Raw genomic sequence first — 25942 nt, 5'->3', positions numbered from 1 at the left:
ACTCGGGTTCACTACAAAAGACACAAGATAGATCATCTACACGTCTACGCTTAGCCAGATTATCTCGAGGGCTTATTACAGGTACATATGAATATTTGGAGAAACATTAATTTTTCAAGTACAAACTTTCAGATCAGATGGAATCCCACCAAAATTAACCATTTTGTAAAAGTAACTAGACCAGAAGCTTCCAGCATCCACAAAGGGATATATCTGTCTTCAGACAATTTCACAGAATTCAATAAGGCTAGTAAATCAAACCTTTTAGCCATAAGGCAGTTATCAACACATCTTCTAAAAGTCAGTTTAGAACAGAACTATTCCAAACCGGGGCAATTGATGCATCCTGTTGTTGACAAATGGAAAATTGATCCCAAAACTGGGTTTTAAGAGAATAGTCTCCCAAAATTGGGTTTTTCTTGTATAATTAATATATGAAATTGTTTTCTGTAAACTAGTTACACACATTCAATTCAGAGATGCAGATTAGAGCTGAGTGATTTAGTCTAACATTTGGGGTCAGAGAGAGCGATTTAGTTTCTTTAGCATTTGGCGTCAGAACTGAATCGAAAGCACGAAGAAACAACAGCGGTTCACGCATCAGTACGCGCCGAGCTATCTTCTACTTAGATTATCAGTGGCGTACGCAACGAGATGCGATGAGCTTCTTGGTACCAACTCCCGCAAATCGATGGCCGATGCTAGCTACGTTTGCCGAGGTAGGAGGAGCTCCTCCGCTCCGACCTTCATGCTGGCCGTTGCCGCGACGAGCTTCACCATCTTGGCCGCGCCGTCGAGGACGGCGATGTCGACGATGAATGCGCCGCACACGGGGCGGTGGTCGGAGAACTTGGACTCCCCGCGGACGTACGCCACCTGCACGATCCCGTCGCCGCGCCAAAGGATCCGGTCGCACCACGCCGGCGTCCTCCGCTTCGTCTTCTTCTTCGACGCCGCGCCGTCGTCGTCCTCGCCGACGTAGTAGCTGTCGGAGTTCCACGAGTACTTGTACGTCGGCGCGAAGGAGATGACGGCCTCGCTCCACCCGCGGAACACCCCGCCCTCCCTCTCCGTCTTGAGCTGATCCTTCTCGAACAGCGCCGCCCAGTCGCCGGCATCCACCAACTTCTTCGCCTCCGCGTAGCTCAGCGCGATCCGGTAATTCAGGTCGCCGAGCCAGATCACGCGACTGCACAAACCGAATTGCTCGAGATTAATGGCAGAATCCGGTGCAAGAATCGAATCAGCGGGGATGAGAGACTATGACGTACTCGTGGTCGAGGATTCGTTCCGGGATGCGCCGGCCGGAGCGCTTGCAGACGCGGCGGAACTGGGTGTTCTTGAGGATCTCGACGACGTCGGAGTTGCGGCGGAGCTCGTCGCCGTCCTTCTCGCCAGAGGCGAGGTGGCTGCACACGAAGCAGAGGGACGTCTGGTGCAGCGACATGCTCACGGAGATGCACCCTTTGTTGCCAAGGCGGCCCATGATGCCGCGGCCGACGCAGCTGAGCCGGACGTGGCCGATGTGCGCCACCAGCTCCCGCCGCGCCCACACCGTTGCGAAGAGACCCACCATCTGCTTGCACGCCACCAGGCAGTACCTCCTCTGCAGGTTCGCCGCCGCCGGCCGCAGCAACAGCGTGGCGTCGGACGCCATGGACGATGCCTCCCCACCGCCGTCCACGACGACGTCCATGTCCTCCTCGTCTGACGTCGTCGTGTCGCCCTCGACAGCATACCGGCGCCGGTTTTTGCTGCTGCCGCAGCGCATCATCAGGCAGGACGACGACGATTTGGAGTACGGCCGGCGCCGGGGCGGCCTCTCCGCGGGGCAAGTGCACGACTTGAGCCGGCGGCCGCGGGTGATGGCGGCGCGGCGAACCTCTCTGGGGGAGGACCCGTTCTTGTGAAACAGCGATGGGTCGAGCGGGCTGGAGCTCGCCGTGTGGAGTGCCGAAGCGGGAGAGGCGGACTGGCTGAAGGACCGGCTAGCCGGCGGCGACGACGAAGTCCGGTTGAGCGCCTGGTTGATGAGCGCGAGCCATCTCGACGCCGGCTCGTTGTCCTCGATCACAAGCACGTTCCCGGCGTTGAGAGGGACGACCTCTTGGAATCTGCATCACCATTGCAGCATATTAAGCTTTCGAGTAACTGAGATTAATTGCACTTGAAACTGATGGTACTACTAAAGCAATCTTGCCATGTATCCGGTGCAAATTCTGTGAAACTGAAACTTCAAAGTTCTTGAAACAATATCTACGAAATTGGTGAGATAATAAACGTTCACCGGGTTCTTCTCATTTCTCAGAATATTTCATATTTTCCATTGTTTAAAACTTCAAATACAATAGTGTCTATACTTGTTATCTGAAATTTCTGGAAGCAAAAAATTCAGAGGTAGCAACTGGTTGTGTTAGTTGAAACATAGCTTTCAGAAAAATAGGACCTTTCAAGCAAAAGAACCCCACAAGAAAACATGCCAATAATTTGCATAATACACACAGTTCAACAACAGGAGATGTGATGAAATTGTTTGTGGTGCGGAGGAACTGAAAGTGGCAATGTCTTCGTCTACGCAAACGTTAATGAATTGACAATGATGTGGCCCTAAATCAAAGCTGTCCAAGTCCAATGTTGTTCTCCATCTGACAAGAGATAGAAGATTGTGCAAAATTATGATATCTTGTAACATACCCTAGAACATAAACATCTGAATGGTCATCAGAAGGCAGGAAGTCATTCAGATTCAGCTCCATATCTGGAGTCTTTCCGGCGACGTTCCATGTTGCTGCAAATACCCTGTGAAACACAGACCACCAAAGGAGGAAAACTATCTGAATTTGATCGTGGCACAGAAATACAAACTTATTTGCGGCTTGAAGTGTGCTAATTGCTTAAACTTGGTATATAAAAACTCACGAGTGTACCTAAAAGACTCAATATGCGTGCTGGTTGATGCAGGAGAACTGAAATTGCTGAATTTGAGGCTTGTACTTTTGAAGAAGGATGAAGATGATGCTGAAGGCGAAGCCACCGGTGAGTGCTCTGGACTCTCTCTCAAATCAACTGAAAAAAAATGCAAACACCGAATTACTTTAGCACCTTCACACAAAATTAGCATTTTGGATTGTTTTTTAGTCTTAACCAAAGATGAACTTTGCATGATAACCATGCCCCAGGTCAGGCTTCAACTTTCCACATCACACATGGGAATGGGTTGTTCTTATCATGAATTACAGAAGAGAGAAACACGGTGACTTTGCTTCATCAAAAATGTAATAATGTTCTAAACTTGAGAACCTACCTGTAGTGTTCATAGAGTGCTCAGCACCGTGCCTCGATGAAGAATTCCTGCCCTTCATAGCACGAATCCTTCCAAAGGGAGACTGAAGAAGGGGAAGAATTAAATTGAGTGATAATTATCTGGATTCATGGAACTTGCAGCAAGGGATGAGAATAGACGTTACCTTCTTCCTCCTGTTGGTTTTCTGGTCCATTTTCTGAGCCCAGCTTCTTCTTCAAGCATCAAATGAATGGCTCTTGTGCCAAAGCAATTACTTAGCAGCTAGGAGACCTAATCTAATTCCTGAAGAAGTGTCCCAAGAATAAGTCAGGCAGATGGAAGTTTCCTTGTTTCCATGGTGAAAACAATCCAAGGCTTGTTGTTCTGAAACACAGCCAGCAAAAGTTGTTCAAAGCCAAACTAAGAAACAGGACAAGCAACAACTGTCCAGGAGTATACTATTTAAATAGGACCAACCTATCAGAAAAGAAAGGAACAACCAAGGACTGATTTCAAAAAGGAAAACCCATTCCCTCGAATACCAAATATATTGGTAATTATTTGAGCATTCATAGACAAAACACCAAATGGAACAACCATACAAAATTTGTGTCGCGATCACGCAGACGATAGCAAAGCATGTGTACCCCACTTATAAGAAGGAAGAATCTATACCTTGAAAGAAAGAAATATATTTATTTGAATAAAAATAAAGAAATAGGTGTCCTGGTCTTCTTTGATGCAATCAATTCAATGGAATAGTAGAAGTTGACCTGAAGAAATTTAAAGCAGCCATTGGAAGTTCCAACTGGGGCGATGCTAGTGCTGCTGCCACGGCCACGGCACAAAAACAAGAAGTTTCAGAAAATTTCAACAAACCAATGATAACGAAAGGAAACCGCAGAAAGTAAACTCCTCAAAACAATGTGATATGGACATGACATGACTACCCGTGGAAATCACATTTGCTAGCACACTAGCAAGCATATCGTACCAACCTGCATCCTAATTCCTCGCAAGAACTAAGCTGCTGTTGCAAAGAAAGTCCGATCATATAGTTGGAATGGCAACCAAATGTATGAAGCCAAAAGGCCTAGATACAGATGGAAATAGGATTCCTTGAGACAAGATATCGCCTTTTTTCGTCGAGAAAAGGGAAGTGTGTATGCGTGCAATAGATCTTGTAAATTATGTTGGCAAGCTCAAGGTATAGAAGGCGATGGAGTTTGACCAGCCTTTTCCAAGTAATTAGGAAAAGTTCCAAATTGAATAGACTAAGCAGCTCAAACCAAAGCTGTCATGAAACAGCATAGAGCTGGGTTTAACAGCTCTTTGGAACCATCCAGCAAGTGGTAAGGTGAGGCAGGCTCTAGGAACTGTATTTAACATAAAAATTGGAACTTTTGAGAAAAAAAAAGTTTGATATACAAGTGTACAACAGGAACAAACAAACGAGGCTGCACTTTTTATTTGGTGTAATTGTCTGTCCAATTACACGCCAAAACCAAGAAGGGGGGAGGAGACCACACTGATTCCCCGAGGCAGCCGTTTTGGCCTTGGAAGCGTCCAAAGCAGAGGGTGGTCGATCGATGCCCCCAAGAGAACATAGACTAAAGCAAAGTATTCATAGAAAAATGGGTGAATTGCAGCATGCAGGAAGAGTTCAAAATGACAAGCGCGGATACCAAAATGATCAAGTTCAATTCTCCATGGGATACAGCAGGAGTATAGATTAGAACCGGATCAATATCACGGGACAAAGCATACAAATCAAACAGAAGAAAAGAAGAGAGGCTAGCCATGGAGAGGAGGAAGAAAAGAGGAGAAACCTTGGTGAATGAATGAATGGCGATGAGTCTCGTTCCATGGAATGGAATGGAAGCGCGCGGCAGGAAAGATGCTAAATGGACGCGGCCTAATAATTCTACTACTAGCTAGGAGAAAGAGCAGGAGAAAACGTACGTTACTAATTTTGCGACGCGGTGGTGGCAGTCTGAGAAACCGCCGGCCGGCTGCCCGGCTGTGTGTCACCGGCGCGTCCTTCTCGTGGTTGCCTTTGCCTGAGGCTGCCGGCGCAGACGAGCGGTTGACGAGGAAGGGGAGGAAATGGAGGGGGAGTGGGGGGACGTGGCGGTTGGTCAGGTCAGATGAGGTCAAACCCAAACGGAGCCGTGGGAGGAAGAAGGGGAGCATTCCCTGTTACCCGCGCGCGCGTCGCCTTTTCCCCATGTTTCTGGAGGAGTAATTTGTCGCCGCGCGTCTTCTCTTCTCGGTTCCGTTCCACCGTAAAAATTGGCAAATTTTAGGTGTGGTCAGACATCAGATCTTGTTACTAGTACTACAAAGACTTGTACTCGTAGTGTTTGGTCTTATTTCGTGGTGTAGCTATAGATGCATGTTCAAAACAGAGTCAAACATTCTCGGACCATTTTGGCCTCTTCTTTTTTGGACGAATAGTCAAAATCACATGACTGTTTTTACACGTTCTTGGTTCAGAAAACTCCTACTCCCTCCTCATGGCCTAATTCGTTTTTTAAGACCGCCTTTGACTATTGACAAGATTAATAGTACATGACATACACAATGTGAAAATTATATCATTGAAAGCTCCTTTCATACACGAATTTAACGGTGTGCTTTGTGTAAGTTGCATGTCATATATTATTGCTCTAATATTTGGTCAAAGTTAGCTTGGAAAAACGCATTAGACCCTATATAGATGGAGTAGTCTGACCTATGTTCCATTTACCAGGTCTTCTAGAACGCATGGATTTTAGACAAAGTTTACATTGGTAATAATATGTGTGAAACAACAAATCTCACAAACTGGAGTATCATACTATATATAGCAATCTAAAAGCATCTGGTTGGACTTAGGAAATCCGTCCTCTAAACATCCACGGACGCACCTGGTTAGTATCCGGTCCTGTCTAATATTGAGCCCCTATTTGTTCATGCATGTAGTCATGCTCTTCATTTTCTTTCTTATATGCCCGGTCAATTGCATATCAGGTGAAGATGAAAAGAGAAAAAATAATAATAAACAAGGAAATGTGGTACGAGGTGGGCCGCGGCGTACTGGCCAGGCGCGTCCGCGAGACCAAATGTATAGATATGATACGAGGGGTCTGGTTGGGTCATTTTTTTCGTCTCTGCTGTTCGATCATTGATTGGACGTGTCCGCAGACGTTTCAGAAGGATTTGAAAGGACTGTTCTTAGTTTTTTTTCTTAGAAAAACTAGTAACTATAAAAAAAACGTCTTACATTACAGGACGGAGGGAATATTTTTCATCTAGGCGGCACCAGCATTGAATCTGGCAGCACGTATTGGGTAGCTACTTGCATGTTGATCGATGGACCACTTTGACTTCTTGTTTTTGGGATGGTGGATCATGGACCGCATCTCGCGTTCCTACTACCCCAAAACGTGCAGCCGTGTCCGGCCCGGCCCGGATCATAGTCACCGTGCGTGCTGTCGTGTCGATGCCATGCATCATCACATATATCTGCTCATCCCATACATTCCCAGCGATTACACTGATAATATTATCAAGTCGTTCCCTTAATTTTGTTGGACGACCTATATACTAGTACTACTGTCTTCCAATAACCAAAGACTCGAAGTAGGTAAACATGGTAGGCATGCATGAAGTATGCCATGTAGTGGATAAAGAGAAGAGGAAAAAAAGGTTTGGACTCTTTAGATGCTTAATGGACTAATTGGTTCCACTAATCAAAGTACTGAGACCTGCATCAATGCACTCTTTAGATGCTTAGGTTTACTTATCTTGATAAAGAGCTATCTTGGATTAGGTTGCAACTTTTTTATTCAACATATGATATATTTTTCTTTCATGAGCACAAGTCAAACACACATAGATAACCCGTTGGATGGCTAGAAGGCCGATGAGACGTTCAACCAATCAGGGATTAAACCTCATGTTTGCCGTTATGCTTTCACAATAATGTGGGTTATTCTTTCAATAGAAGGGAATGTTTCCATGGTAGTGAGACATTCGTGGTAACTTCATCAATTTTAAAATCCGCAACGCCAACTCTTGTATGAGTGTGTGTATTATTATCGTCTTCCATTTTCCGAAAATTAGAAGTATGTAACTAGATGTGTATGCATGAAGAAGGCCATGAAATGACAAAAAGGAAGAGGAAAATGAGTTTCGACGAACTTCCCAAGATGCCCAAGATGACAAGCTCCTCCAGAAAAATTACAGTTATCCAGGTTGAGTACTCGTAACATTGAAGACGGTGTTGTTATCGAGAACCATGTGCAGCTCCATGATGATGGCTCTCCTCTCTTCCCCCTCCCTCCCTTCTAGCGATCGCGGCGGCGGCATGTGCTATTCACTCCCCTTCCTTCTTCTCGTCTTCCCCCCTCTTGGTCGACGCCATCCCCTCCTCCCCTTCCCCGTAGTCTGCTAATCCCCGGTGTCCTCCTTCTGCATGCCTGGGCGGTGCCCTCCCGGCCAATCGGTTCTGGGCGCTCAATGGGAGCGGCTTGGAGTCGGAGGACGACGTCGACGCCTCGTCGGATCTGCCTCTGCCTCCCCCGCCAGTGTTGTTGGCTAAGGTGAGGAAGTTTCCCTCGGGTGGTCGTGGCCGTGCGGTGCCGTCGCCGGCGGCGGAAGTTGGCTGGTCCGTCGTGACGCGACGTGGTCGTAGATCTGGTAAGCGCGATTGGCTGCCGGTGTCCTCCCCTGACTTGGGTTGCCTGGGTGTGCCTTTGTTGTGTCCGTCGTCCCTCCCTCCCTCTCCGGTTGCGGCCTCTCCTACATCCCCAGATCTGCCGTTGGGGCGGCACACTGGGGCGCTGGGGGCTAGTTCTTCGTCGCCGATTATGGTCGGCGGGTCGGCGGCGGCGCAGTCTGTGGTGGGTGAAACCCTAGGGGCGAATGCCTCGCTGGTGTTGGTGCCGGATGTGGGCCGGGGTGCAGCCCTGGCGCCTCTTGGGCCTAGGGCTGGGCTGGCTGTTGACCCGTTCTCCGCGTCAGATTTTCATCCTCTTGTCTCTCTTGGGTCGGGTTTACCGCGTGGGCCTTCTGTTGGGCCTGCCTGCCAGCCCATATCGATCCAGCCTGTCGGCCCATGGGTGCGGGGATATACATGGTTAAGGAAGGGCTCCCGTGGCCCTGATCTAGGGTTTCCGGCTCACCATTCAGATGTGTGTCGTTATCCCTTCCGCATCCATCGTCTTGTGAGATCCCATCCTCCTCCTCCCTTCTCGCTCTCCTTTGTTGCGGCCCTCACCATGGACAAGTCTCGGGCTTCCTCTTCGGAGGCTTTGTCCGCTAGTAAGCGCGGCCGTGAGGGCTCATCGAGGCGGGTCGCTCCCCAGATCTGTAATACGAGGCGGCATTGAGCGCGCTTCTCACGAGCAGGTGGAGCGCGACCGGGCGGCGTGGGCGGCGGGGCCGGAGTGGTTGCAGCGTGATGAGGCGGTGCACTCGGAGGTGGTTGTGGATCCCTAGGAAGCCACAACCGCTGGTGTGATGGCGGCCCCGGCGGGCCCTCAGCCTGATCTCCCTCGCGAGCCGGCCGGCCAGGCGATAGCGGGTGATGACCCACAAGTATAGGGGATCAATCATAGTCGTTTTGATAAGTAAGAGTGTCGAACCCAACGAGTAGCAGAAGGAAATGACAAGTGGTTTTCAACAGTTTATGCAAGCACTGAAATTGTTGGTAACAGGTAGTTTGATAATAGGATAACTTGGAACGGACAAGTAACGGCAATGGTAAATAAAGTGCAGCAAGGTAGCCCAATCCTTTTTGTAGCAAAGGACAGGCTGGAACGGTCTCTTATAATAAGCAAAGCGTTCTTGAGGGTACATGGGAATTTCATCTAGTCACTTTCATCATGTTGGTTTGATTCACGTTTGCTACTTTGATAATTTGGTATGTGGGTGGACCGGTGCTTGGATGTTGTTCTTACTTGAACAAGCCTCCCACTGATGATTAACCGACACACAAGTATTCGCAACTACGAAAGAAGAATTCAGATAACAATCTAACCATAGCATTAAACATATGGATCCAAATCAGTCCCTTACGGAATAGCGCATAAACTAGGGTTTAATCTTTTGTCACTCTAGCAACCCATCATCTAATAACTACTCAATGCATTCCCTTAGGCCCAAAGATGGTGAAGTGTCATGTAGTCAACGTTCACATAACACCACTAAGGGAATCACACCATACATATCATCAAAATATCGAACACATATCAAATTCACATGATTACTTGCAACATGACTTCTCCCGTGGCGTCAAGAACAAGGGTAAATACTCACAAATAATATTCATGCTCAAGATCAGAGGGATATTAAATAGCATAATGGATCTAAACATATAATCTTCCACCAAATAAACCATCTAGCATCAACTACAAGATGTAATCAACACTACTAGTCACCCACAGGTACCAATCTTAGGTTCCGTTACAAAGATTGAACACAAGAGATGAACTAGAGTTTGAGATGAGATGGTGTTGTTGAAGATGTTGATGAAGATTGGCCTTCCAAAGACGAGAGGGTTGTTGGTGATGACGATGGCTTTGATTTCCCCCTCCGGGAGGGAAGTTCCCCTGGTGGAATCGCTCCGCCGGAGGGCAGAAGTGCTCTTGCCCAAGTTCCGCCTCGAGACGGCGATGCTCCATCCCGAAAGTCCTCCTTTTATTTTTTTATAGGTCAAAAGACCTTATATACCAGAAGATGGGCAACAGAGGTGGGTTGGGCTGCCCACCACCACCAGGGTGCGCCTAGAGGGGCTGGCGCGCCCTGGTGTCTTGTGGGCACCTGGCAGCCCCCCCTGGTGGTTCTTTTCTCCAATATTTATTATATATTCCAGAATAATTCTCTGTAAAATTTTACCTCATTTGGAGATGTGCTGAATAGGTATCTCTGACATAACTTTTTCAGGTCCAGAATTCCAGCTGCTGGTATTCTCCCTCTCTGTGTAAACCTTGCATATTATGAGAGAAAATGCATTAGAATTACTCCATAAAGTGTTATTATGCATAAAAACATTATAAATAACAGTAGGAAAACATGATGCAAAATGGACATATCAACTCCCCTAGCTTAGACCTCGCTTGTCCTCAAGCGAAAGCCGGTATCAAAAATCATGTCCACATCTTTTGAGAGAGAGGTGTCGATAAAAACAAAATACGAACATAGTAGCATCATGCTTATTATTATAACAGCAACAAACTTTATCGTAAAGCTTTATCATATAACTTCTCATGAACAAGTGACAACTCATCACAACATCGAACTAAAAAGCATAAACTTTATTGAAAACTAACAACTATGTTCTCAGTCAACTTTGCAACTACAATTCATCATATTTTCTGGAAGGGTTTTGTATTGAAGACTTTTGGCAAGTCCACATACTCAACCATCATTTAATCTTCTATGATTGCTAACACTCACAACATATATATGAGAAAAAGTTTCAACCGGATAGAAAGATAGGGGCTTAAAGTTTCGCCTCCCAACTTATTCACCTCAAGGGTGATGTCAACAATAATAACTCATGCTCACTCATATCCAACTGGATATATGTGCCTAGATCTTTCCCCACCACATGATGCTTGCCAAAGAGAAAAATAAAAAAGGAATAGAGAAGAATACTTTGACTCTTGCATACAAAGTAAATACATAAAAGTAAAAGATAGGCCCTTCGTAGAGGGAAGCAGAGGTTGTCATGAGCTTTTTGGTTTTGTATGCACAATCTCTTAATGCAAAAGAACGCCACATTATATTGCCTCTTATGATAGCAACCACTACAAAAAAAAGACCCATCAGTGACATTTTGGGCCGAACGAATTTTTCTGTCATGCTTATGACACTTCTATGACGATAATTGTGACAAAACCCGGTATCATCATAGATGTGGTGGGCTCCTACTTCTATGACAAAAAATCATGACCAAAAATGGGCTTTTCGTCCTGGGCGGACCGGAGACGCAACTGCATGACATTCTTTGGGCCGTCCATGACGGAAAAAACCGTGGTAGAAGCGAGGGCGAGGAAAATATCGGGGAGTTCCCGGTTACGGTGGGTGGTTGGGGCCGAGCGATGCACTGTGGTTTGCGAGTTTCTCTTGTGTACGCGTGTGTGTGCGAGGCGTTGGCTAACAAACCCGAGCGATCGCACGTTACTGAACCCGAGCGATCGATCCCTTGGCTGTTAACTAAACCCGAGCGATTCATTCACTGCTAACTGAACTGGAGCAATTCCTTCGCTGCTGCTGCTAACTAAACCCAAGCGATCGATCACTGTTGCTGCTTACTGAAGCTGATCGAGCCCCCGTGCGAGACGTAGCCAGCCAGTGTTGGGTTGCCTCTCGATGAACAGTGACCGTTGCTACCGTGCGCGCGGTACGTAGAACGAGTCGAGACGTGGTGAGTCGAGCCAGTTGGTCGGCTGTGGATGAACAGTTCCCGGTGGGGGTTGGATGAACAGGACCCCGTGGTAGTAGGCCGTTGCCGTTGGATGAACAGGACCCCGAGGAGGCCGCCGCAGCCCAGCCGGTTGGGGTGGATGAATAGGATCCCGTGGAGGCTCTATGAACAGCAGCCGGTGGAGGCTGGATGAACAGTAGCCGTGGATGAACAGTAGCCCGTGGAGGGTGGAGGAGGTCGACGGTGGATGAACAGTAGCCCGTGGAGGCTGGAGCGAGGCAGTAGACGGTGGATGAACAGGACCCCGTTTCGACCATAGGCGCTCCAACACAAGTCCGTTTCCTCCGTTTTGTGGTACGCCACACCCCTCCCGATCAACAGGACCCTGTTTCGACCGTGGCCGGTCGAACACAAGGCCGTTTCCTCCGTTCTGCGGTACGCCAGGCCTCGTTTCGGCTGTTTCGTCCAAGCCGTTTGGCCCCCGTTGAACAGGACGCATTCTGACCCAGTCGGTTGCCTCCCGATGAACAGGACGTTGTTTCTCCGTTCTGACCTAGCCGGTTCGCTGCCCGATGAACAGGGGGAGAAATCATTTTTATTTTGCGAGTAATAAGGAGGCACTTCCTTGTGTTCTAAGATGTAGCTGGTGGGTCCAGCTGTCAGCCTCACCGCCTAAAGTCTTCTTCCGATAGCTGTCCTTCGTTGACCACATTGACCACGCCGCGTCGAGAGCACCAAGGCGGTGGACGACAGCGAGGCCTAGGAAGGGAATGACGCAGAGCCGGGGAAGACACGGCAATGGATGCCCACGCGGAGGGGAGTATGTGGGTTGACTGCTTCGGCTGCGGTGTGAGGCTGCCGTCGCCGAAGAATAACAGGAGGTGTGGGTGGGCATAGAGGGATGGCATGGCCAGTGGTGGCAGCACAGCCGGACACGGGAGGCAGGAGCAGGCGGCACGGCCGGCGCTGGTTTGGGCGGCTGGAGCAAGAAGACAAGAGGTTGAAGAAGCATGACGACCGTTGGATGGACATCGTATGGCCACTGCAGCTAGAATCGTTTATATTGACTAAGTTGACAAAGCCCTTGGTACGCGTCAACTTAGTAGGCCGACAGGTCAGCCTCCGAAACAGTGCGCCCCAGATGTCAGGGGGAGGAATCATCTTTTAGGCGGCTGAAGCAAGAATATTCGAGATTGAAGAAGAAGCACGACATCCGTTGGATGGACATCCAACGGCCACTGCTGCTAGAACCGTGTGTTGACTATAAGTTGACAAAGCCTTGCATACGCGTCAACTTAGTTTTTGTATTTTTTAGGGACGCGTCAACTTAGTAGTCCCACAAGTGTGTGGCAGAGAACATATAGCCCATTTGCGATTTGTAAGAATGTACATCCCATTTTTGAATTCTAATGGAATTTACTACAGCCCATTTTCTAGCTAGGACAACGATTAATAATTTCAACCAACCACTCAAAGCAAAATTCAATAAAATTTCCCACATTTTGATGGGATCCAAAATATTTTTATCCTGAAATTTCTAGTCAGATTAAATATAATTTCAAAATAAATTTGTTTTACGTAAAAATCCAATGAAATATTGCACGCGCAACAAGTAATGAAATTAAAATTTTCAAATTCCAAAAATAATATATTTTTAAACTAATTCCGTGTTTGGTGCAATTTTTTATAGTTAATGCCCAATTTTTATAATTACATCCCATTTATTATTTCTTAAAGCCCATTTTGTTGTTAAGCCTAATGCATCCCTCCCAGGAAAGATTTGCAGCCCAGCGGGACGGAGAATAACAAGTTGACCCGGATATTGTGCACAACTGTCGGCCCAGTTGCATTGCTGATGTTAAAAAAAGCCTGTGTAGTACAATACAACCTTACATCGCTACTCAGCCCACATTCAGCGACGCCGAAAAGGCCCAAACAAGGCTTCTATACAACTTTTTGAAGTCACTCAGCTCAATTAATAACTTAAGAAAAAGTTAGAGTACAGTAGAACCTAATTAAAAGTTGTCACGAGCGAAGAAATAACTCAACGGGTCCCACTTGTGCGTGTGTGCGTGTGTGTGTGTTTGTGTGTGTGAGAGAGAGAGAGATAGACCCATTGGTCGATGCTCGTAAATACATCTTTCAGCCATATGCATTGCTGATGCTCAGTAAAAACTTATATAGTTGACACAATCATATAGAACATCATAGCACACTGAACTTGCATACAAAAATTTCACGCAGGCGGCACAATCAGGGTGGAAGCAATGGATCGCTACGGGTAGGGCTATGTTGAAACCAACGAACTCGTACATAACGGTTCATCGTCTTTATCAATGACGGGGAAATATCTTGAATGTTGTGCAAAGAAAACAGACAGACAACACAATATATAAGTTATGCTAGAACATTAAGTTGACGTACAACCCTTTCTAAAAAAAAGTTCAGGTAAAAAAAAATAGAACATTTCACAATAAAATCTACTGGCACATCAGTGCTTCACACCCATAGCTCGGATTTAACTATTATCTGACAAGATTCAGTTGTTACCTCAAATTAGAGCAGATCCAGGCAGCCAGCTCTGCCTCTTCTCCCAAAGAAGTAGTGGCCTCCGCCGCGCGATGGAGTAGGCCCTGTGCCATCCATCGTTCCGAGCAACACAGGGAAAGTCTGACGTTGACTCCTGTAATGGACGTCGTCGACGGACCCGGGCACCAGCGGCGGCGGTAAGACTTCGATTGATGGATTGGCCACTTCTTCGACATGCATGAACACTTGATACAGGTACATCCCTAACGTGGTCCGCGGCGGCCTTGGTGGCGACGAATAGTACAACCCCGGTTCCTGCACCGGTATCTCAACACCAATCACCTTTGGTATGGTGGACGACTTCTTCATCCATGCCATAACCGTCAGAGCCCAGCTGCCTGGAGGAACAAACATACTTACGAGCTCACTTCCAAGGTTGTTGATAAGCTCATTCATGGACTCGCTGTTCCAAGCACGTCGAGGCATGCCGTGGAAGGTAAGCTTTGTTAAAAAATCAAGCTCAGAGGGCACCGAGCCCCATCCTGGGTGCCACTGGTCAAAGCTCACCAGCGTGCCATCGCACAACAAACGCCGGGAAGATTCGAACACACGACTACAGACAAAAGTTGTCCGGAACCTGACGAAGAAATCAGCCGGTGGCGGACAGACTTCGACGAGCAAGTCACTTATTTGGATGCCGTGCGCAATGCCAAGAGCTTTGACAAGGTCGTCCGGCGAGACGGGAGGCCGGTCGCCGTTGATGGTTACCGTCAGCACTTTGCCGGCAAACTGGTCGTCAAGCGCCACCATGCCACTATTGAGCGACAGCACGCAGCGCCCGAGGTACATCCCTAACGTGGTCCACCTATTTGGCATTGCGTTACTACTCGACCCATATTCAACGACACCTCAATGGCCCAAACAAGTGTACATCATCGAAAAGACACTGAGATCAAATTATCTATCTACTCTTATAAAAAGCAGAGTTGGTTGTCGGTGTACAAAAGTAGGGGGTCTCCTTTTGACCCCTTTACTTGTGCACGGGCAGTTAGAGCCGCGTGCCGCGGCCACACCTAGCAGGGCAGAGGAGGGAAGCCGGATAGAAGCCAAAGCACAAGACAACCAAGACAACGCCAAGACCAGGAGCACAAGAGGGCAAGAGGGCGAGGTAGACTCCCTCGGCAAGATCCCTGCCGAGGCAGCCTCCGCAGCCCCGGCAAGAGCCTTGCCGAGGCAGCCTGCCCGATGCTAGCAGAGCGAGCCACCCTTGAGCCCAAGGGTTCCGAACGCCGTCAACAACTACATTGGAACCAGGGCTCGGGAGGCACCTCCGTGGTGGCATGCAGATCTTTGTCAAGATCATAAACACACAAGATCAGATGAGGATCAAAAGACGACGACCCTCGGCGGGATCCTAGCCGAGGAAATCCACAAGACCCCCAGCAAGCGCCTTGCGGGGACGACTGCAACGCCGCGGCAAGACCCTTGCCGGGCCCCCGGCAAGACCCTTGCCGAGGGCATCAGCGGGGCCACTGCCAGGCCCGCACCAGCCAAGGCCCCGCTGCCGTTCGCATGCAGCTGCCAGCCAAACCAGCTGGGCAGGCACCTGCGTGGCAGCATGCGGCTTCCAGACCAACTCAACAAGCATCTGCATGGTGGCATGCAACTCTTTGTGAAGGCCCTGCCACCGCGCCACCTCAGTAGCCTGCCTGCCTACATGGCGCTGCAGGCATCGCTGGCCTGGGCACGTGTCGAAGCGAGGCGGAGCGGCGACGGAAGGGACGGGCCTCGTTCCCGTCCCCGATAAAGCTAATGGACACCTAAGTAGCGCATTTAATGCGCTTTGTCCCGTAATGCCGGGCGATAAGCCTGCGCACTTTAGGCCTTTCCACCTCCTGTGTGCCACTGTGGCAACCCCTTTTTGCCTATAAAAGGAGGCCCGAGGCATACTGGAAAGGGATTCGGCTCTTTGGAACTACGCAGCCACCGTAGCTAGTTCGAGAGCTCAAGAACACTCTGAAATACACACCAAAGCAGGACTAGGGTATTACGCATCCTCGCGGCCCGAACCCGGGTAAACGATCTTTGTGCTAGCTCCTGAACCTGCTCTTCTCACGACCCCGCGCCCGCCGACCGTAGAAGGGGTTCCAGTGACCCCATAGGTGTCGTTCCCACCGACATCTTTGGCGCGCCAGGTAGGGGGGGGCAGTTGTGAGAATCTAGTCTAGCAGTTAGCCTAGCAGTTCTTCATCGCCATGGCTCCCAAGAAGAAGACGATCACGGCAATCTGCTCGTCGGGAGCCGAGCGGCCTGTGCCAGTGCGGGGGAGAAGCGGGCCGGTCGCGGACAGAACCCGAGCCACGGCCCGCGAGCACCAGCATCGTCCTGGCAGCCAGAGCCCGGCGAGTGGCGTCGTTCGTGCGCCAGATGATGGGCCGCACACCGCTAAATCCAAAGACGGGGTTGCCCCCCCCGCAGGCGGCACAGGGCCCTACGGGCGGCGCAGCGACCTCCAAGACGCCCACGGCGCACTCTTCCCAGGGTGCGCGCGACGAGCAGCGTCACCACGCCGGTGACCCTGGACACTGCCAGGGGAAGAGCCCCATGCATCATTTGCGGGACGAAGGAGGCCAGCATGCCCGCCGAAGTGCTGGCGAAAACGGCACGCAGCCGCTGGGCCGTGATAGAGCTCCTTCTAACGTGGTTAGAAGTCGAAGCGCGCCACGGTCCACGCAACTTTCGCCACCACCCACGCCAGCAGAAGCTTTGGCACGCGTGCAGCTACTCCTCGACTTCCCTCCTTCCGCGGAGAAGCTCGACGAATGGAGGGCCACCACCCGGAGCCTCGTCGCCGTCGCCAACAAAGACGATCCGCGACCGGCGGGGCCCTCGGGCCGGCGCTCCGTCGAGCCACCACATGCCAGCGGTGGGAGGACCGGGGGAGCTGCGGCCACAGTACACTCTCCTCCCCCGCGCCAGGTGCCGCCGGTGCCGGTCCGTCGTGACGACGCATGTGATAACATTTCCATAGCGTCATCCGACCCACGGACCCACCGCGACCAGCGCAAGTCCTTCGAGAACAAGCCCATGAAGACGCTCGAACCACCATCGAGCGCCGGCGCGATACACGCCACCAGTCGGATAAGTGGGCGGGACCCGCTATGGACCACCCAGCACCGGGGGGCTCCGGCGGCCTACCTTTCGAGGTGGGTTGCCCAGCCTTTACCCATGAGCTGCGGCAGTTCCAGTGGCCATCCCACCGCACGTTCGAGCCTGACATCGGCGAGAAGTACCACGGCAAGACCCATCCGTCAGAGTTCCTCAGCATCTACACCATCGCGATGCAAGCTGTTGGAGCTCGCGACGACAAGGTGCTTGCCAATTACTTCCCGTTGGCACTGAAGCCCAACGTTATGTCTTGGTTGATGCACTTGCCAGCGGATTCCATTTCTTCTTGGTCAGATCTGTGCCGTGAGTTCGTTGGTGCCTTCACCGGAGGCCACCAAGCTCATGGCCAGGCCAGTGATTTGCATATCATTCCCTAGAAGGAAGGGGAAACCCTGCGCAAGTACATACAGATGTTCAGTCGGGTGCAGTACAACATCCCCGACGTTCATCCCGCCGCCGTGATTAGCGCGTTCCATCAGAACGTGCGCAATCGCAAGATGCGTGAAGAGCTGGCGATGAACAAGGTTAAGGATGTGGCCGAACTTTATGTTCTGGCCGATAGGTGCGCCCGGGCTGAAGAGGGAAGGAAGTACCCCGGTGAGGACGCCGACGCAGAAACCGACTCTACTGATGAAGACACCGCCGCCCCGGCGAAGAAGGGCCGGCGTCGCAACACGAAACGCAAGGGCAAGGCCGTGCTTGCCGTTGAGGGATCCGATGACACCGGCGCTGCCAAGAAGGTCAAGGCAGACGACCCCGGCAAGGAGATTGCCGGGTGCGCCGCCTGCCGGGCCTTGGCAGCTGCCGACAAGCCAGGAGGCTCCGACAAGCAGTATTGCAAGATCCACCGCACCAAGGGCCACGACCTCCAGAACTGCCGACAGGTCGAGCCGCTTGCCGAAAAGCAAAAGGCCGAGTATGAGAGGCGGAACAAGGAGAAGGGTCAGGATGGTGCCGAAGGATCTGGCAAGAAGCGCAGCGGCCAAGGAGGCCGCCGCGGCAGGGATAACCAGCAAGAGAGGCCCGCTCGGGGCCATGACAAGAAGCAGGAAGACGATGATCATGACGAGGACGACGAGCAAGAGCTTCAGAAGGCTACGGAGGCCATGTGCGTCGATGGTGGCGCCTCGCTGCACACTTCTCACCGCCAGCTCAAGCAGTGGGCGCGTGAGATCACAGCAGCGGAGCCATCGTTCGATGCTCAGAAGCCGCTAAAGTGGTCCAGCACGCCCATCATCTTTGACGCCGAGGACCACCTTGATCGCACTACTGCGGTCGGGTGTTTGCCGTTGTTGGTCTCACCAACGATACGCAACCTCAAGGTGAACAAGATGCTGGTTGACGGCGGGGCCAGTCTGAACTTAATTTCGCCCGTTGTGATCAAGAGGCTGCAAATTCCCAACGGAGACCTCGAGGAGATGGGCACGTTTCAAGGGGTCAACCCGGGAAGGAGCCAGCCAAAGGGGAAGGTCACGTTGCCTGTGACGTTTGGAGGCCAGCTGAACTACATGACGGAGAGGATTGTCTTCAATGTAGCCGAGATCCCCTTTCCCTACAACGGGATCCTCGGCCGCCCGGCACTAGCCAAGTTCATGGCGGCGTCGCATTACGCCTACAACACGCTGAAGATGCTTGGGCCAATGACCATCATCACCGTCCCCTGCGACAAGAAGGATGCGCTGATCTGCGTCGACCTACTCTACCGGGAAGCAGTTGCAGCAGCTGCCGCCAAGGCACTTGCTCCTGCCCCTGAAGCCCCGGGAGGGAAGAATAAGACCGGCAAGACCTCTCGCACCCACTCCGGCAAGCGCACCTCTTCGGAGTGTTGTGCTACCGTCGAGGACGTGCCAGAGAGCTCCACCGGCAAGAGGAAGAAATCCAGAGCTGCGCCACCAGAGACCAAGAAGGTGTCCATCAAGGAGGATGGCACGGGAGGGGCTTTCACCATAAGCTCCACCCTCGACAGCAAATAGGAAAGCGCGCTTGTCACTTTCCTGTGGGCGAATGTCGATGTGTTTGCATGGCAAGCATCTGACATCCCCGGCGTTTCCAGGGAAGTGATTGAGCACCATCTTGCTGTCTGCCCCCATGCGCGATCCGTCAAGCAGAAGGTCAGGAAGCAAGCTTTGGAACGGTAGGAGTTCATCATAGAGGAGATCGGGAAGTTGGAAGCGGCACGCCTAGTGAGGGGAGTGCTCCATCCGACATGGTTGGCCAATCCGGTGGTGGTGCGCAAGGCAAACAGAAAGTGGAGGCTGTGTATTGATTACACAGATATCAATAAGGCTTGTCCCAAGGACCCTTTCCCGTTGCCGCGCATCGACCAGATTGTTGACTCCACGGCCGGGTGTGATTTGTTGTCATTCCTTGACGCCTACTCAGGATACCATTAGATCTTCATGACAAGAGAAGACGAAGAGAAGACAACATTCATCACCCCATGTGGTATGTATTGCTTTTTACGGATGCCTTTCGGGTTGAAGAGTGCTGGCTCAACGTTTGCAAGAGCGGTCCAAATTGGTTTTGAACCCCAGCTACATAGAAATATGGAAGCTTACATGGATGACATAGTGGTCAAAACCAAGGACAAGGCAACTCTTGTACAAGACTTAGAAGAGACGTTTGCCAACCTACGCAAGATCAACCTCAAGCTGAACCCTGAGAAGTGTGTCTTCGGCATTCCGTCCGGCAAACTTCTCAAGTTCTTTGTGTCGCAGCATGGGATCGAGGCAAACCCAGACAATATCAAGGCTATCGAGCAGATTGAGGCGCCCAAGCGGATCAAGGATGTGCGTCGGCTCACTGGCTGTGTTGCCGCCATGAGCCGATTCATCTCCAAGTCTGCCGAGTGCGCCCTTCCCTTTTTCAAGATTTTGAAAAAGGCGGGCCGAATGGAGTGGACCCCGGAGGCCGAAGTAGCACTGCAGGATCTGAAGAAATACCTCTATTCTATGCGAGTACTGGTGGCGCCTAAACCAGAAGAGCCGTTGCTGCTGTATTTGGCGGCGACGAACCAAGTGGTCAGCGCCGTGCTGGTGGCGTAGAGGAAGGTCGACGAAGATGCAGTGGCAACGACAGGACCGGCGGATGGCACATCAGAGATTCCCCCGGCAGGGCCTGGTGCCGGCAAGGCAAGGCCCCCGGCAGAGTCTGACGCCATCGGGGCAGGGCCCACATAGCCAAGTGAAGTGGTGCAGAAGAAGAAGATGATGCGGCACCCGGTTTACTTTGTCAGCTCCCTCTTGTAGGGGGCTAGGTCAAGGTACTCCGGTGTGCAGAAATTGCTATTAGGCCTCCTTATGGCCTCGAGGAAGCGGCGTCATTACTTCCAAGCCCATGAGATCACTGTCGTCACCCGCCTCCCGTTGCAACAGATACTGCACAACCCAGACGCAACCGGAAGGATTGTGGAGTGGGCCTTGGAGTTGTCAAGCTTTGGGTTGAAGTTTGAAAGTACTTCGACAATCCAGAGTAGAGTCTTGGCGGAGTTCATTGCAGAGTGGACCTCAACGCCCGACGAAGAAACCCAAGAGACTGCTCTCCACGGCAAGGAAGCAAGTCGCGACTGGATTATGTACTTTGATGGGGCTTTCTCGCTGCAAGGCGCCGGTGCCGGTGTGCTGCTTGTCGCGCCCACCGGAGAGCACCTCAAGTATGTGATCCAGATGCACTTTCCCAGGAGATGTCCACAAACAACACTGCTGAGTACGAGGGGCTGCTTGCCGGTCTTAGGATCATCGCGGACCTCGGGTTTAAGAAGCTCATCGTCAGGGGTGATTCGTAGCTTGTCGTCCAACAAGTCAACAAAGATTATCAGAGCCCGTTGATGGAGGCCTACGTAGATGAGGTGAGGAAGCTGGAGGAGTGCTTTGACGGTATACAAGTGGAGCACGTCCCCCGAGCAGAGAACGACATCGCTGATTACCTGTCAAAGCGCGCTGCATTCAAGCTACCTGTGGAACCAGGTACCTTTTTGCTTCGGTTAACTCAACCATCCGTCGAACCATCAACGGAACAGAACAAGCGGAGGAAATCAGGCCCCGGCAAGTACTTTCCCGCTGAGCCCCCGGGGGCCGCCGGCAAGGGTGTTGCCGCGGATTTTGAGCCTGCCGAGGGGCAGTTGGCTCCGGCAGGGCGCCAAGCCCTGGCCGTAGAGACGGCCGCCCCCATGGCAGAAGAGATGCCTTTGGTCCTTGCCGTCGAGCCCCAGGCTCCGGCATGGGCACAGCATACCGTTTGTTTCCTCCAGACAGGGGAACTTCCTGAGGAGCAGGAAGAAGCGGAAAAAGTAGCCCGTCGGTCTACCTTGTACCAGTTCGTCGACGACATCCTGTACAGAAAGAGATCAAACGGTGTGAAATTGAAGTGCATCCCCCGGGAGGAAGGACTGGAGCTGTTGGCAGAGATACATGGAGGCGTATGTGGCTCCCACATAGGGTCGAGGGCCCTTGCCGGCAAGGCATTCCGGCAAGGCTTCTTCTGGCCCACCGCCCTCCAGGATGCGACGGCACTAGTAACCAAGTGTGAAGCGTGCCAGTTCCATTCGAAGAAGCTTCATCAGCCAGCTCAAGCCCTTCAAAAAATCCCTCTCCCCTGGCCATTTTTGGTCTGGGGGCTCGACATACTGGGCCCTTTCCCTCGCCCTGTCGGGGACTTTGAGTAGTTGTACGTTGCAATCGACAAGTTCACAAAGTGGCCGGAGGTGGAGGCAGTGAGGAAGGTTACTGCACAGTCAGCCGTCAAGTTCTTCAAAGGGCTAATCTGCCGTTTTGGTGTGCCAAATAGAGTCATCACCGACAACGGCACGCAGTTCACAAGCCACACCTTCATGCAATACATCCAAGACCTCGGCAGCAAGGTCTGTTTCGCTTCCGTGGCACATCCACGGAGCAACGGCCAGGCGGAGAGGGCAAATGCTGAAGTGTTGCGAGGCCTGAGGGCAAAGAATTTTGACAGGCTGCACAAGAGCGGAAGGCGCTAGATTGATGATTTGCCGGCGGTTCTTTGGTCGATCAGAACGATGCCAAATCAAGCCACTGGCCAGACACCCTTTGCCCTGGTATACGGGGCAGAAGCAGTTCTCCCCATGGAACTCACATACGGGTCACCTCGAGTGCTCGCTTATGACGAGCTTGAGCAAGAGCAGTTGCGGCAAGATGACGCGACGCTCCTCGAGGAAGATCGTCTTCGGGCGACTGTGAGAGCAGCATGCTACCAGCAAGCCCTGCGCCGCTACCATAGCCGCAAGGTTCATGCCCGAAGCTTTGAGGAAGGCGACCTTGTTCTTCAGCACGTATAGTCGGCCAAGAATTCCAACAAGTTGACGCCGAAGTGGGAAGGCCCTTATCGGGTAATACGAGTCACCAGGCCCGGCGCAGTCCGCCTGGAGACCGAAGATGTTGTCCCAGTGAGCAACTCCTGGAACATCGAACATCTTCGCAAGTTTTATCCATAAGGCGCGGCTGCCGGGCCTCCCGACAGGCCACCTTTTGTACAAGCTTTGCTGGCAAGGCATGTAACCCCCTGTACAAAGCCAGACGCAGACCCTGAGCATCAATAAACGAAGCGCTGGCGCCCTAAGTTATAGCATGCATGCTAGGTTAAGTCTCTCCCTCGGTTAGGTTTGATAGTGCTTGGCGGCGACTAACCCCTAGCCTAGAGGTCGAGTTCGCGTCTTTCTGTCCTCTTTGGTTTGCAGGGCACATGGACACTTTTGCTGAGCCGCTTGAGAGAAAGAGGACGAACCAGCGCCCCGGCCCCGGCAAGCCAAGACTACCGGGGGCTAAAGACACAAGGATCCAACCCCGGCAAGCCAAGGTTGCCGGGGGCTGCGGATTCAGATAAGTCTTTCATCCCCTGTTATGCATTTCCGTATGGAACTGGGACATGTGAAACCGCGTTTATATTCTTAAACCACCGTGCTCCCCTTTTCCTGTACCCAAGAGCTATCCCCCTGGGTCGGAACTTGGTCGTAGTCGCGGTGGCAAGAAAATGAACGAGGGGCCTAACTCTACTTCACCCCTGCCTCCGCCAAAAGCGTGAGAATGGTCGACTGAAGTGGGGGATGGCAAGGCCTGCTGCCAGGCAACAATGTTTATCTTAAAAATAACAAGGATTCATCCCTTGGCATGGGCCTCGCTCACGCACAGAGAAACCCGGCAAGCACCCTTTTTCATTAAAAACATCCATACAGGTACAGTTCATACGGAATTAAAAACATGAGCAAGGGGATTACAAGTCTTAAAATCAACAAGTGCCCGCAGGCTTACAAACTAAAAAGAGATAAGGTGCCCGTAATCCCTTTCTTGTCCCTCTCCTCAGAAAGTGGAACAAGACAGTAGGAGGGAAAAAGGAGCGCCTAGGCGAGGTGCGAGGAGCAGAAGGCACCAAGAGAACATCTTGGTGCCGGGAAAGGAGCTGGAAGACGAGGCAGCGGGCCGACAATACACGACGAAGGCGTCGGTGCCCGCGTACTCCGACTTGACGGCCGCCACCCGCCTTCTCCGGCCCTCCTACGCCACCCGCCCAAGGAGACGACGGGGAGCGCCCCGATGGAGAGCTTGGCGAGGAAGGCCCTCGGCAGGGCGTGTGGCCGAGGGAGGGGCGGCGCGGTCAGTCGGGGTCGGCATCCTACCGCTCGAGGAGGAATCTTCATCGTCGGAGGAGCTCTCCACGCAACACTTTAGGCGAGTTCCAAGATCTCCGAAGACCTTGACGGAGAGCAGGCCACCCTCCATTAACTTGAAGTAGAGGACGAGCCCCACCGTCAGGCTATGGATGCGAGCAAATGTCTTCCACCCGCGACAGAGATACATAACATGAGGAGCGGGGAAGTCGACGCCGACCTGCGTGCCGCCGTTCCCGCAGCCCCTCATGTGCAATCTGAGGGTCTGGGGTGGGTCGAGCTCCATTTCCCGAGCAAATGGGGTAGGGAGACGGAGACGACGATGCGCTGGCCGGCGCAGCCTGATGAAGAACTCCCGAGGCAGGTCCCCGATGTGGCCCTCCATCACGGGCGACATTGCTGGCGGAGGCACGGCCATCACGCAGCCTCGCCCCCCTCCCCCGACCGCCGTGGCGACCTCGGCCTCGCCCCTCCCCCTTCCTCTCATGGCCGGCTCCGCCGCTGCGAGCTCGTGGGAAGGAGGAACGCGTTGTAGAGCAGCCACCCTCGCCCCCATCGTTGAAGGGCCTGCGCCCCCTCTCGCCAAGATGGGTGGAAGGAAGGAGTGGAAGTGGAAGAAGATGGATGCTGGGAGAATGTGGGAGTGCCATCCCCCTCCCCGCTTCTTATAAAGGGGCGGGGTCGAGGCTCGGCTGCCCCGCTCAACCAATCCGGTCATCGGGGGCGCAGGGAATCAGGACCGACCCGCTGCCCCAATCGGCGACGGCCCGGTTTCCCGCCTCCACCGCCTGCCACCTACATGAAGGGCACGTGGCGAGCAAGCAGAGTCGAAGGGACGGGTGAGGCAACCGTTCCCCACCCCGTGATTGTGGGGCGTGGGCGCCTTGGAGACCGCGACCCGAGTCCACTCAGTAAATGAGCCGCGCCTCCACGCCTCCCTCTTTTTATGGGGAAGGCGCGAGCCGCCTCTTTACTGCAATGTGACGCATGCGTGCGGGAACCACCCCATGCATGACCCCCACGTCACGCATGATCCTCCACGTCGCGCGTTCAACGCGGGTCATGGGGAAGCACAGTGGACAAAGCAGTTACTGCGGTAAAATCCGCCCCACCTGCCCGCGCACCATTATGGGCCTGGCCCAACAACGCGTCGCGCTTATGTGTGGCCCAGGCCCGGGGGCTCCTATCGGTGTACAAAAGTAGGGGCTCTCCTTTTGACCCCTTTACTTGTGCACGGGCAGTTAGAGCTGCGTGCCGCGGCCACACCTAGTAGGGCAGAGGAGGGAAGCTGGAGAGAAGCCGAAGCACAAGACAACCAAGACAACGCCAAGACCAGGAACACAAGAGGGCAATAGGGCGAGGTAGACTCCCTCGGCAAGATCCCTGCCGAGGCAGCCTCCGCAGCCCCGGCAAGAGCCTTGCCGGGCCAGCCTGCCCAATGCCAGCAGAGCAAGCCACCCTTGAGCCCAAGGGTTCCGAACGCCGTCAACAATTACATTGGAACCAGGGCTCGGGAGGCACCTCCGTGGTGGCATGCAGATCTTTGTCAAGATCATGAACACAGAAGATCAGATGAGGATCAGAAGACGACGACCCTTGATGTCTACTACACAACCTTCTTCTTGTAGACGTTGTTGGAACTCCAAGTGCAGAGGTTTGTAGGACAGTAGCAAATTTCCCTCAAGTGGATGACCTAAGGTTTATCAATCCGTGGGAGGCATAGGATGAAGATGGTCTCTCTCAGGCAACCCTGCAACCAAATAACAAAGAGCCTCTTGTGTCCCCAACACACCCAATACAATGGTAAATTGTATAGGTGCACTAGTTCGGCGAAGAGATGGTGATACAAGTGCAATATGGATGTTAGATATAGGTTTTTGTAATATGAAAATATAAAAATAGCAAGGTAACCAATGATAAA

General features: G+C 52.0%; 1 protein-coding gene across 4 annotated transcripts; it reads right to left on the bottom strand.

Annotated features, from left to right (window-relative positions):
- Positions 1-384: 384 nt before the first annotated feature.
- Positions 385-5545, bottom strand: LOC109735943 (type I inositol polyphosphate 5-phosphatase 10). Of its 4 annotated transcripts, none has more exons than XM_020295146.4 (7): positions 5246-5545; positions 3468-3586; positions 3305-3386; positions 2928-3066; positions 2695-2799; positions 1272-2114; positions 385-1189 (listed from the first exon to the last, which is right to left on the bottom strand). In XM_020295146.4, exons 2-7 carry the CDS (start codon positions 3495-3497, stop codon positions 706-708), a joined length of 1683 nt encoding a protein of 560 aa, XP_020150735.1. In that variant the 5' UTR covers positions 3498-3586; positions 5246-5545; the 3' UTR covers positions 385-705. The 4 variants fall into 4 exon arrangements, with proteins under 4 accessions (XP_020150735.1, XP_020150748.1, XP_020150742.1 ...); XM_020295159.4 differs by having other exon boundaries at positions 3468-3667; positions 5113-5301; XM_020295153.4 differs by having other exon boundaries at positions 5113-5251.
- Positions 5546-25942: the final 20397 nt, after the last annotated feature.

This window comes from Aegilops tauschii, chromosome 4 (genome assembly GCF_002575655.3).
Source record: "Aegilops tauschii subsp. strangulata cultivar AL8/78 chromosome 4, Aet v6.0, whole genome shotgun sequence".
NCBI classification, from domain to species: Eukaryota; Viridiplantae; Streptophyta; class Magnoliopsida; order Poales; family Poaceae; genus Aegilops; species Aegilops tauschii.
This window is presented reverse-complemented; position numbering and strand designations above follow the sequence as displayed.

What these genes read in the sequence shown, in the direction of transcription:
- LOC109735943 (XM_020295146.4), bottom strand. Translation starts at nt 3,497, where the DNA reads ATGGACCAGAAAACCAACAGGAGGAAGAAG. An exon ending in AAACCAACAGGAGGAAGAAG is followed by an intron (nt 3,387 to 3,467) that starts GTAACGTCTATT and finishes CCCCTTCTTCAG; the next exon opens with TCTCCCTTTGGAAGGATTCG. An exon ending in GAACGAATCCTCGACCACGA is followed by an intron (nt 1,190 to 1,271) that starts GTACGTCATAGT and finishes CGGTTTGTGCAG; the next exon opens with TCGCGTGATCTGGCTCGGCG.